Raw genomic sequence first — 12,595 nt, 5'->3', positions numbered from 1 at the left:
CAAAATGGAAAAACCAATCCTTCAGTGCTAGCTTAGCTTGGAGATATAAAAAAGATCATAAATCCCTTTGGAGTAGGGTACTTCACAGTAGATATAATAATAGGAACCCCCAACAAAACTGGAATCTCCAAGATAAAAATGGCTCCCATATATGGAAAAATATTATCCGGGGCACAAATATCTGTAAAAGAGGTATACACTGGGAAATTGGAAACGGACAATCAATTAGGACCTGGCAAGACGCTTGGCTAGGCAATAAGGAATCACTAAGAGCCCAAATCCAAGGGCCATTAATGAATCATGAACAACACCAACCCTTAGCAGATATTATTGAAAATAATTCTTATTACCTTAATAAATTATCATTCCAACTTCCAATCGAGGTTAAGAACAAAATCAATAGCACCTACATCAAGCAATTCCAACCTATCGAAGATAAATATAGCTGGGGCAAGAGTACCAATGGGACCTTTACTATCAAATCAGCTTATGAAATGCTCCAAGGGGGAGAGGAGGGGGTCACACAAGACTACAAATGGCTATGGAAAATTAAAACCCTCAATAAAATAAAATTCTTCCTTTGGACGACTATCCATAATAAACTCCCCACATCACAAATGCTCTTCAACAGGAACATCACCAACTCTCCGACCTGCAACATTTGTAGCACTGAGAGTGAAAATATAATGCATATGTTCTTTAGGTGTAAGCACTCCAAAACTATCTGGGATCAAGCTGGATTCAAACTTCTCCCTCCAGAACCGCCAGACAAATACACCTTGCACAACTGGTTAAAAGCCCAAAGTAGCTCGAACATTAGGTTCAATGAATACCTCGCCTGGTCTGATGTCCTTCCCTTCGTCCTCTGGCACATCTGGCTGCATAGAAATGAGACGATATTCAATAACACTAGCAAACCTCTTCTACTAAAAAACATCGTTAACAAAGCCATGGAATATAAACTCCTGGCCACAAACCAAAAACGAACTTTAACAATTAGAGATACCATCCTCATGAAATGGAACCCGCCTAAACAAAATATCTATAAACTAAATGTGGATGGATCATGTTTTGGAAATCTGGGAAAAGGTGGCATAGGACGAATCATCAGAAGGGGTAATGGAGAATGGGTTTTTGGATACAACATGGGTATTTCACATGCAACTAACATTTATATGGAAACATTAGCACTACTGCATGACCTGAAATTAGCCATAGAGAACAACTACCTCCCTCTCACTATTGAAACGGATTGTAAGGAACTCACTAATCTAATTGATAATAAGTATTGTGCCTATAATCTAATTGATGATTGCAGATGCCTATTGAGTAGAGCAGGAGATCCGCCACTACAACACGTCTACAGAGAGGCTAACCAGGCGGCTGATTCAATGGCGAAGAATGGAAGCAGTTTACCAATCCTTGGAAGCTTAAGAACTTATCTAATTCCTCCTACTTTTGTTATTTCTATTTTGGAAAGGGACAAGCTAGGAACTACGTGTCCTAGAACAGTCCCCATTTGTAATGAACTATGTAATGACTCTTAGTATGTGTTTTTAATATATGTCTTCGTTACCCAACAAAAAAAAAAAAAAAAGCATCAACAGCCATAAAGCAAACCACCAAATCTTCCTAGAAAGGAGAGAACTGAGAAGCAACCACACACAAACATGACAAAACAAGAAACCTTCTTAGAAAGTAGAAAATCAACCACACATGGAAATGAACAAATAAGTCCAAAAAATAACCTTATCCTCCTCACCTTCACATAAATTTTACAGCAGAACCATACCAATAATACCACAAAGACAAAAAAAAAACAATAGGGAGTTGAGATAACAAATTTACAAACCTTTTTAATAATATAGTACTTGTACTACAGTAGAAAAATAAGTAAAAAAATGTTGGCTAAGGAATTCGATCTTCCCGAGGAAGTATTGGAAGTACTGCCGTCAGATCCATTTGAACAGCTGGATGTTGCGCGTAAGATCACCTCCATTGCTCTTTCCACGCGCATCTCCGCCTTGGAATCGGAAGCCGACACCCTCCGCCGCCAGCTGTCGGAGAGGGATGACGTCATCTCCGACCTACACTCCCAGCTCGACTCCCTCGACTCCTCCCTCTCCGACGCATCCGACAAGCTTTCCCGCGCCGAGCAGGAGAAGGTCCGACCCGACGCGGCCAATTTGGGCCTAGTGTTGTATCTTCTTCTTCTTGGACTAGGGGTTGACCTTTTGATAGTGTTTGAATTTTTGCAGGAGGGTTTGGTGAAAGAGAATGCAGCGCTATCCAATACTGTAAAGAAGCTTAATCGTGATGTTGCTAAGGTATTATTAACTCTTACTCCGTCCCAACGTGACAGTGTTGGCTTGACACAAAATTTAAGAAGGAAAGAAAGACTTCTAGTACCTGTGGCCTAAAACAAGTTATGAATCATGTTACTGAGGGTAAAATAAAAAGTTTAAAGTTAAATTGTTTGTGAATGTAAAATGCAACATTCTTTTTGAACAAAGGAGTAGTTTTTAGTTTGTTTGGGGCTGGATGGAGCATAATGGATATAGAGGATTTTAAATTGCGAATTCCAGCTAGTTTGTGATTGAAACATAGTTTGTGTTGTGCTCATTTGAAAAATTGGGGATGGGAGTGGGTGAGACAAGAAAGCTGGATTATGGGTTTTTAGAGTTGGGCAAATTATCGCAATTTGTCAACTGAATGATGCTGCTGTACTTGGTCCATACTAGCATTAGTCTAAAGATTATAGTTTTCGAAACTCAAAGTTTTTTCTTAAAATCTTTTTATAGATAGCTAAAAATAAGTAAAGTTTGAATCTTTAAATAGGTGATCCTGTGGATTTGGTGTCTTTTTAATAGGTCATAATGTAGAAGGTTTCTTTCCCCTTCTTTTTTCCTTTAAGCATCCGGTTTCAAAAGTTTACACGACTAATTCGGATTTAGGCTAGTCGCCAGGAAAGCCTACTAAGGGGGGTAAACTGCTCTTTTCTAAAGAGTGAAGAGGACTCCATTCCCGAGGTCCGAAATCAGAGCTTTTAATCTAGAAGCTAGTTGAAATAGCAATATGCTTTTATGGCTTGATAATAGATTTAAGAGAGTAAAGTAAAAGAGGAAGGGGAAAAAAAGGGTGGGAAGACAAGATTATTAGGGGTATTTGTCTAATAGTTTCACTTTATTCGGAGGAATTTGTAGCTTGTTAAAGACCTTATGGAGTGACGAGAGCTCCTACCTGTTATAGAGTATGCAATTGTCAGTTTAGCAATTATACAAACAAGCGTTTTTATACTTTCCAGTAATGTCCTCTGGTTAGCAGTTACATACATTACATAATGCTATTGTATCAGTCATCCTTTCTGCATGCACTTAAGTATTATGAGATACTGTCTATTCAAGTACATTATTCACTTGAACATACAAATGGAGCTTTATTCGTACACCTCACCTCACCCCAATTCACTAGTGGTAGTTATTCATGCCTCATTAACCCACTATCCGAGTGTATAATGGCTTAAAATTTGTTGAAGAAATCTGGAACCAGCACTTATGTACTCATATTGCATTGCCATCGGACTAGTGCTGTAGTACAGACTACATAACCTGTTGGAGCTAATGATAATCTTCTATTTTCTCTAATTAGCTGCATCATATGTGTGTGTGTGTGTTTTGTATTATACTTTATTTTTTTATTACTTTTTTGATACATAACATGTGTTAGCTTCTTTTAACTCAACCTTGCACCCACAATCCACTTTCCCCCATAAAGGCGCTATCCCTCTTGTCCCGAATTTCTGACGTCATGTATTTACTATGGTATTTAGACTATTGCTTTTGGAATTTATGTGTTGTAAAAGATTTTTTGTCTTGAAAATTACAGTTGGAAGCCTTCAGAAAGACACTTATGAGATCACTCAATGAGGAAGAAGACAGCCCGGTAAGTTAATTGAAGGATTTCTCCATCTTCCTGTTGTTTATTAACTACACCAAAGTATAGTATTCCTGGAACTAAAATAATGCTTGTGAGGGTACTGAACTATTAAGTGGATATGGGCTTGAAGTTTTGGGTGCTGAAACTTTTTCAGGATAAACTGGCAACACTAGTACCTCCTAATCTTGCTATGTAGAGGATGTGCTATCCTTATTAATACCCCGTCACTTTTGGTGTTTGACAGGCTGGAGCTCCAAATCTTGCCAAAAATGGACAAAGCCAATCAGGTTTGTCCTTTTTGTCATTGTTTGATGTCTATATTTTTTTTTCAGCGATTTGCTCATATTCAATATCTTTTTTGGGAACTTGTTGTGCTGCTCCAAAGTTTACTATGTGAAATATGCTCTGAAGTTTACTATGTGACATATGTTCCAGAGTTTGCTATGTGAAGTATGTGTATTAGAGTGGAGTTTCTCCACAGCTTTTAGATATAGGAATTTTTGTCTTCTCACGAGGATACTTCGACACATGAAGTTATCTATTATTGGTTCTAAGGATTAAAAGGTTTTTATTGATTTGAGAATCTATTCTGCATCTAATTCTACTATACTTGAGTCATTTCCTCTTCCCTTTTGATTTTCTCTTAGCATATGTACTGGACACTTCTTTTTCTATTTGGGGTAAATGGAGGTTGGAGGAAACAAGTAACTTTGCCAATTCTTTAAATTATTCAGATGAAGATGCTTCCCTGCCACCTCCTCGGGCCCAGTCAACAGAGAGTGGACATTCATATTCAGAGGATGCCGAGTCAGAAAGTGAGCTCTAAAACCCAAAATTGTCTGTATTGTGACATTGTTGATGACCTCTGGCTAAGCAACTTTTGATCTACGAAACATTTTACATTCTGTAAATTAACCATAAACTTATATTTTTATTCAATGGTTGCAGCTTCTAGGCCTCGCATATCGCCAGGCTTGTTGTTAGCATCACAGACTAGTACTCCACGTCTAACTCCTCCTGGTTCCCCTCCAAGTCTTTCGGCATCTGTGTCTCCTTCAAGGTCACCAAGACCATTATCTCCAAGGAGACATTCCATTTCATTCTCAACAACAAGAGGCATGTTTGATGACAGATCTTCAGTATATTCGTCAACTTCAAGCCAGTATGGCTCGATGTCAGGCCTTGAAACAGGATCACAAACTGGTTTGTTCTTCTTTTGAAAATATCAAATTGGGTTCCTTTCTTTGCTCAAGTTTGGCATGCATAAGTTAATATCTGTGATGTTTGTTTAATCTAAAACTGCAGTACTTTTGTCTTAAGCTCAAAGGTTGGTCTATAATGGACAACTTCTTTTGTGTAGAATTGTTGGGATGAATAAATTTTAGTTAATGAAATACATTCTTCCCAATTGAGGGCCTATTTTTGGGTAAGGTAATGCAAGGATGAGGGATGGCTCTCTTGTCTGCAATCACCACCTTCTACTGGATACCGTGCAGCTTAAGTGCCACCAGTCATCTACTCTTTTGCACTTATGTATAGTGCATAAATGCGTACCCGTGTTACTACTCCTTAATTTAACAAAATTAAAGCCTTATGTTGTTTTGATGTCTGACATGAGTCTCACCACCATTTGCATGTACTATCCCAGCACGAGCTCGAGTGGATGGGAAGGAGTTCTTCCGACAAGTCAGGTAAAGCTATTGCCACTATCCTCTGTGATTCATCTTTATATGCTCCCGATTTTCCATTTTGAGCTTCTGTTTCATTACCATGGATGGTTTATGCATTATCAGGAGTCGGCTATCATACGAGCAGTTTGGTGCCTTTCTAACAAATGTTAAGGAACTAAACTCGCACAAGCAAACAAAAGAGGTATGATTTCCCTAATTATATCACTTGAATCTTATACATTAACTACCACGCATTTTACAAATATAACAGTATATTTTGAACATTTTAGGATACTTTGCGCAAAGCAGCTGAAATTTTTGGTGATGAAAACAAGGACCTATATACCATATTTGAAGGGTTGATCACTCGTAATGCCCAATAAAATATCCAAAGCTTCAATGTAATCTTCCTAGTTTGGAGCCTGTTGCATGTATTTTTACTGTAAAGTAATGAATTAAATTAAATGTACCAAAAGTTTGTAATTATTGCTTCACTACCTTGGAGCTTCTTCTTTTGTAATCTATGTATTGTATCTTAATTTATAGCTTCACCAGCAAAAAGCATTCACGTACATTTTATTGCTTCCCTTTTCATTCAGGAGTACTACTAAATCCAAGAATGAGTTATCAGGTTCGGCAGAACTCAGTGTTTTGGACCAAATTATATATATATATATATATATATATATATATATATATATATATGTGTGTGTGTGTGTGTGTGTGTGCAAAAACAAATAGAAATAGAATTAAATATTGATTAACTTGGAAGACCACAATGTTTACATTCTAGATTCGTCTTTGACTTCATCCACCTCGAAAGAGAAACTGGAAAAAGGAAAAAAAGGAACCTTTTTGAGTTTGACAGTAGTGATCTCTATTTGATCTGCACGCAAAATTAAATGCTGAATATAAATAAAAAGTATATATATATTAAGAGTATATCTACTAATATGCTATCATTAATTATATTTTGTATTTATAATTTTTGCTCTAGGTCCCTACAGTATTTATTTTTACACGTTCCACAATTTCGGGCATGCAAATGCAGGTTGACAACATGACAACCGCTATTTTCCATATTTCCTTTTTCTCATTGTCTCCTCCTCCTCCTCCTCTCTCTATACTTCTCTCTCATTCATTCTGCAATTCTCCCATTTTTGGATTCTGTTGAGGAAGCCTAATTCATCCTTTTTTTGGTTTATTTGGCTTTAATTTTGTGTTCTTTCTGTGAAGATCCATGGAAACTATTCTTGAACATTCAGCTAATTCTCCATGGTATATATTCTCAAACTCATTTGTTATGATTATGATGATATTTGGTTTGGTTTGTTACTTCATTAAAGTTTCCTCTTTTTTGCTAAATAGGAAATAGGCAGCCCCGTTAATTTTAGCTAGACCAATTTGTATTGTTGACGATATAGTAATGTCACAGCCCTCTATATATTATGTGATTTCATATATGGATCATTGTATATCTCTATCATATCAACCACCTCTCAATCCCAAAATAGTAATTGGGTCGGGCTATATGAATCTTTACATAGAGGATTCATTATATTAGACCGTTGTCACGTTGATCATCAATCTATCGCGACTCTCCTCCTTTATGTGTATCATTGTCATATGACAAAATTCGGATGACAAGGTAGAAATATATTAACATTTTTTATGTTGGGGGTAAAACCAGAAATGATGTTGGCAGTTTTTCTTTGGCAATTTTTGAATTTCTAGGCATGGCTTTCGGTCTTTTATATAATCTATGATTTTTGCGTCGTTTTCCTAAATTAGGATGCAGGTAGATTCAGATAACATTGTTTTATTAACAATTTAAGGACGTGTGATCTGTAAAATGGATGAAGAAATGGGAGAAGAAGCTTTTTCCTTGTTTGTATGCCTGTAAAATCTTTGTGGAATATTTGTATGGTTTTCTAAAACTTAATAAAATCAGTGCTTTTCAAGAAATGATCTTATTTATATATCTGGATTCCCAAAATTATGTTAACAGTGAGAATACCCACAATGTCGATGAAGAAGAGTCAGACGAGGAGCTTTTCAAGATAGGACACAAGCTACTATTTTGTGCTTCCTCCATTTCTCTCTCTGCTGAAGGTGAAAATCCATTGGACACGCTAGTTTCTTCATCATATAGTATTATATTACATCTGTTTATATAGTATTATCTTTTTATCATTTTATGCTAGAGTTTCAAAGTCTAAGCATGGGGGAAGATCATATGGATGAAGATTCTACTAGAGAAGTTATTGAGGAGGATAAAGTATATGAGGAGTCGATAAGAGAAGCTCCCGAGGATCAGACAGAGTCTGAATCAACAACTTCCAAGCCTAGCACTTCAGATTCTGATGGTTGGCAAGGATTCATTAAAAGACTAAAGAAAGGGCCATCCATACATTTGCATACATTCCATTCTAACATGCCTTCCCTACCTTCACTACCTTCCTTAAAGATGTTATCCAAAAGAAAAAGTAGGAGTGCACGGCGGAGCATGCCAATGTTGCCTGCTCCTAATTTAGATATTGATTTGCAATACTGCTTTGAAGCTAACTGGAAGAATTTCTCCCTCTCAGAACTTCAGCAAGCTACCGACAACTTTAGCCCTGGTAACGCTTTCTATATGTATTCTAGCTTTTTCTATATAATTGCTCCTACTATTGTTGTAGAACCACATTGTGATGCCTAATCTTTTATTGTCATTTGTGAAGAGAATTTGATTGGTGAGGGAGGTTATTCTGAAGTATACAAGGGACATCTCAAAGATGGCCAACCTGTGGCAGTAAAAAGGTTGACGAGAGGATCTCAAGAGGAAATGACGTCTGACTACTTATCTGAGCTAGGAATTTTAGTACATGTCAAACATCCAAACATTGCCAATGTAATTGGATATGGAGTTGAAGGTGGGATGCACCTTGTTCTTCCTTTGTCTCCTCATGGGAGCTTAGCTAATATGCTTAATGGTATGTTCCCTAATCTTCTTTTTATGAAATTACACCTTATGTAGATTTTTAACTTACTTTCTTTTATTATGTATTTTACATTTTCAGGTGAGAGGGGTAAATTGACTTGGCACATAAGGTATAATATTGCTCTGGGCGCGGCAGCAGGCCTTGCATATCTTCATGAGGGGTGCCAGAGGAGGATTATCCATAGAGATATAAAGGCTGCTAATGTATTGTTGACAGAAGATTTTGAGGCTCAGGTATTTCTTTGTACCAGTCATCACACAGATGAAAATCTGTGGTGTTTCGAAGTGGCTTTATTGACATGCAATTAAATTCATTTCTATGTTTTTGAAATGTTATCTTTCATAATACCTGCATATAATACATAATTTCAACTGTGTTTTATTACTTGTTACCAACATGAAGTTTTCTTCAAGTGTCCGAACTCGATGGCTCTTATTACTTTAAGGATAAAACTCAATTCAGTTTATTTACAGATTACTAATTACTGATTCGTATTTTGAAATTTGGAGTCACAAGTTCTACAAGGTTGCAGTGCTTCTATTTTGTCCGCATTAAATTGCAGGATTTGTTGTTGCTCATCTTTTGATTTTCTGTAGATATCTGACTTTGGACTTGCAAAATGGCTCCCTGATAAGTGGACTCACCTCACTGTATCGCAGTTTGAAGGCACCTTTGGGTTTGTGGCAACCTAAGCTTTTTACCTATTGTAAATATGTGATAAGGATCCCTTATAGTAACTTTTATCTTACATGTTCATGGCAGTTACCTCCCTCCTGAGTTCTTTATGCATGGCATTGTGGATGAAAAAACTGATGTCTATGCTTTTGGTGTGTTACTGTTGGAGCTCATTTCCGGACGTCCAGCTTTGGATGAATCTCGTAATAGTGTTGTGATGTGGGTATGTAATCATCTCAAGTCCCCTCATTTAATCAACTGTAGACGTAGTAATACAAATTGGCTATTGTTTCAAGTATCAATCAGAGTGGTAAGATAAACTGTAACCAAATAACTTTACAGGCTAAACCTTTACTTCTCGGCAAGAAACATAATGAGATAGTTGATCCATCACTTGGAGATGCCTATGACTCAGAACAGCTTAATCAGATTCTTATGGTTGCCTCATTGTGCATACAACAAGATTCAGCAGACCGGCCTTCAATGAGCCAGGCAAGTAACATGAATTTTAGTCGGAGAATAGCCAACACTAATATTATCATAGTAACAGAAATGTTGATAATATAACCATTTAAAAGAAGAGTATGGGCTTTTTGCTGCAAATTTTACCATCTTCTGGTATCTTTCATATTCATGCTTCTTCTAATTCTAGGAGCTAATGCATGATGGGACAATCAGAATGTTCAAAACTTAATTGATTAGGAAAATGTTGATTATAATCATTCAAAAGAAAATTTAATGATGGACATAAGAATCACAATGTAAAACATTCTCCTAATGCTTGCATGTTGCATTCTCATAACAAAGACAGTTGCTTCAACCAAAGACAATGTTTAAATGATTAAGAAACCTTTACTGGGAGAGGCAGGGCAATCTCCTTGTGCTATACTCAAAGCCATGATATATTGTGCTTTTTTCAGGGGATGTAGGGTAAATAAGCTTTGTTTGTTTGTTCCATTTATTCTCACCCTAGGCCAATGGCAAGTCTGTTATATGAACTATACTACAAATGGTTAGCGGTTATATCATATAAACACTATTACTCAAAAGGAACTTATCTGTACATAAAGCTTTTTTTAAGTGTGGTTGGAAATGTTAAGCTTATATGAAGAAGACTTCGTGCTATATCTTTTAACATCAACAAAAGCATGAGAGAAGCCTATGTATTGTATTTTTCATCTTTGATATTGCAATGCAGGTTGAGCAAATGTTAATTGGTGATGACGGTATTCTACAGAGCAAGAAAAAGTTCAAAAGATGGCCTCCCCTCAAGCGAAGATGTGCCATAGAATTGGATGCGCTACTTGAGTCACCCTGACAAAAGTTTACAGATAATCCAAACAAGTAAAATCATCTAGAACTAGACCTTCTTAGCAATGAGGATCTTTTTATGCGATTGAGTCCTCTGTAGTTGATGTCTGCACCATAGAGCTGTTGGAATTCAAAGCAAGCATTATTAGGTGATGAAAGTTCTAGACCAGTTATGTCGGAATCTGAGCAACCGAAACTGGGATAAGAAATCAAAACAAGAAGTGTAATGCTTCAAGAATTTGAAGTTTTGACAAGCGTAGCAGATTTTGTCGGTGAATGTTCAACAACTATGTTGAAGAAGAAAGATATGCTAACATCTAGGGTGCATATTCAGATTCATCTCTATTTGATGCCATTTTTGTTTAAATACCTCCACAACTTCTCAACTTGCTAGATTTTGAAACTGAATTCAATTGATACATAGAATTGTGAACTGTAGATATATGTAGGTGAAATGTTATATACTAGGTTGCATGTACTTGAGTTTGACATGGCCAGCAAATAAATATGCATAGTACATTCTTTTTGTCAAAAAGTGCAAATTATTGTCTAATGAGCTGTGATTGAACGCTCTTTGAAGAATTTCAAATACATATTTTGCTATTTTCTTTTTCTTGTTTGCTTTATTCTTGATGTCTTTTCACTAGCACTTTGGTTCCAAATGAAATGGATGACCAAGATTTCACACTTCATGGTTTATTCAATTTAGAACTAAACAAACCATTAAAATAGAGGGTTCTTGAAATAAAGGACGTCTCAATAAAATTCGTGGCCTAAAACCAAATTTTAATAAGTGGTATTTCTTTTTCTTTTTTTTTTGTTTTGTTTATACTGTAGTTATCTTACAAAATGTAATACTAATATTTACTTTGTTTTTTTTCTTTCTTTTTGTCTGCAATTTAGTTATCTTACAAAATATATTACGTAGTACTAATATTTATATTGGTAAGAAAATTCAAGTTACTAATATGTTAGCCACGTATTTACAATGTGTTACCATGAATCTTATTGTAAAAATATTATTTACTAATATAAAGATTTGAATTTAAAGTTCTAAAATATTTCTATTGTTAAAAAATAAACGGTCTTTATTTTTACTTTTATAAGGATTTGTACAAACTTCAATATTGTCTAAGCAAAAATAAAATAGAAAATTCACAATTAAAAATATTTTTGAGATTCCAAAATTTAGGGGGCCTAAAGCAAATGCTTTACTAATCTTCCCCTTGAGCCACCCATGCTTGAAATAAGAGTGAAGCCTCCAAATAAAAGCAAAATCAAGGGTAGATATTAAGTAAAAAAACAAAATAAAGGTAAGAGGGATGATACATCTTGTTGTTATTTGGAATGATTTTAAGTTATATAAAGAAATTTTCTTTTATACTATCAGTGCAGTTTAACCTGTTATGACACGTTTTTTGCCACTTATATATAGTTACATGCAATTTCCTAATCTAAGCAATTTAATTGTATGCAATAATATTTTTTGTACATTTAGGGGTAGGAAAAGGGTCATATTTGCCTTGTACTCTTCAAAAAGGGTTATATTTGACCTTCGTCATACGTTTTGATATATTTATCCTTACCGCTATACTTTAGGATCATATTTATCCCTGTATTCTTCAAAAAGGGTTCTTTTGGCCTTTGCTATACTTTTTTGACATATTTATCCTTACAATTATACTTTAGGATCATATTTGTCCCTCATCCGTTAAATCGCCATGTCCCACCTTTATTTTCCTACATGGCGCCTATGTGGATTTCTTTTTCTTTCAATTTTAATATGGTCACTAGGGGTGTTCAAGGTTCGATTTGGATCGGTTTTTCCCTAAAAAGAAACCAAACCAAGTAAGTCGGTTTTTCAAATATTAGAACCAAACCAAACCAATTAAGTCGGGTTTTTCTCGATTCGGTTTATGTCGGTTTTTCGGTTTTTTCGGTTATTTGTCGATTTTTTCTTAAATATAAGACATACACTATCAAACACATATTCCGGAGACCACATTTTTAACGTAACAC

The 12,595-nt window shown here is 35.8% G+C and overlaps 2 protein-coding genes across 2 annotated transcripts; both read left to right on the top strand.

The window, feature by feature from the left end:
* Positions 1,627–6,180, top strand: LOC109225408 (uncharacterized protein At4g15545). Its single transcript, XM_019390057.1, has 9 exons — positions 1,627–2,165; positions 2,259–2,327; positions 3,886–3,942; positions 4,181–4,223; positions 4,671–4,751; positions 4,885–5,139; positions 5,585–5,627; positions 5,730–5,808; positions 5,897–6,180. The coding sequence occupies exons 1-9, from the start codon at positions 1,902–1,904 to the stop codon at positions 5,987–5,989; spliced, it is 984 nt and encodes a 327-aa protein (XP_019245602.1). The 5' UTR covers positions 1,627–1,901; the 3' UTR covers positions 5,990–6,180.
* LOC109225407 (receptor-like cytosolic serine/threonine-protein kinase RBK2) lies at positions 6,695–11,102 on the top strand. Its single transcript, XM_019390056.1, has 9 exons — positions 6,695–6,884; positions 7,615–7,718; positions 7,811–8,227; positions 8,330–8,581; positions 8,669–8,823; positions 9,187–9,266; positions 9,353–9,488; positions 9,608–9,757; positions 10,464–11,102. Exons 1-9 carry the CDS (start codon positions 6,847–6,849, stop codon positions 10,581–10,583), a joined length of 1,452 nt encoding a protein of 483 aa, XP_019245601.1. The 5' UTR covers positions 6,695–6,846; the 3' UTR covers positions 10,584–11,102.

This window comes from Nicotiana attenuata, chromosome 5 (assembly GCF_001879085.1).
Source record: "Nicotiana attenuata strain UT chromosome 5, NIATTr2, whole genome shotgun sequence".
Lineage (NCBI taxonomy): Eukaryota > Viridiplantae > Streptophyta > Magnoliopsida > Solanales > Solanaceae > Nicotiana > Nicotiana attenuata.
This window is presented reverse-complemented; position numbering and strand designations above follow the sequence as displayed.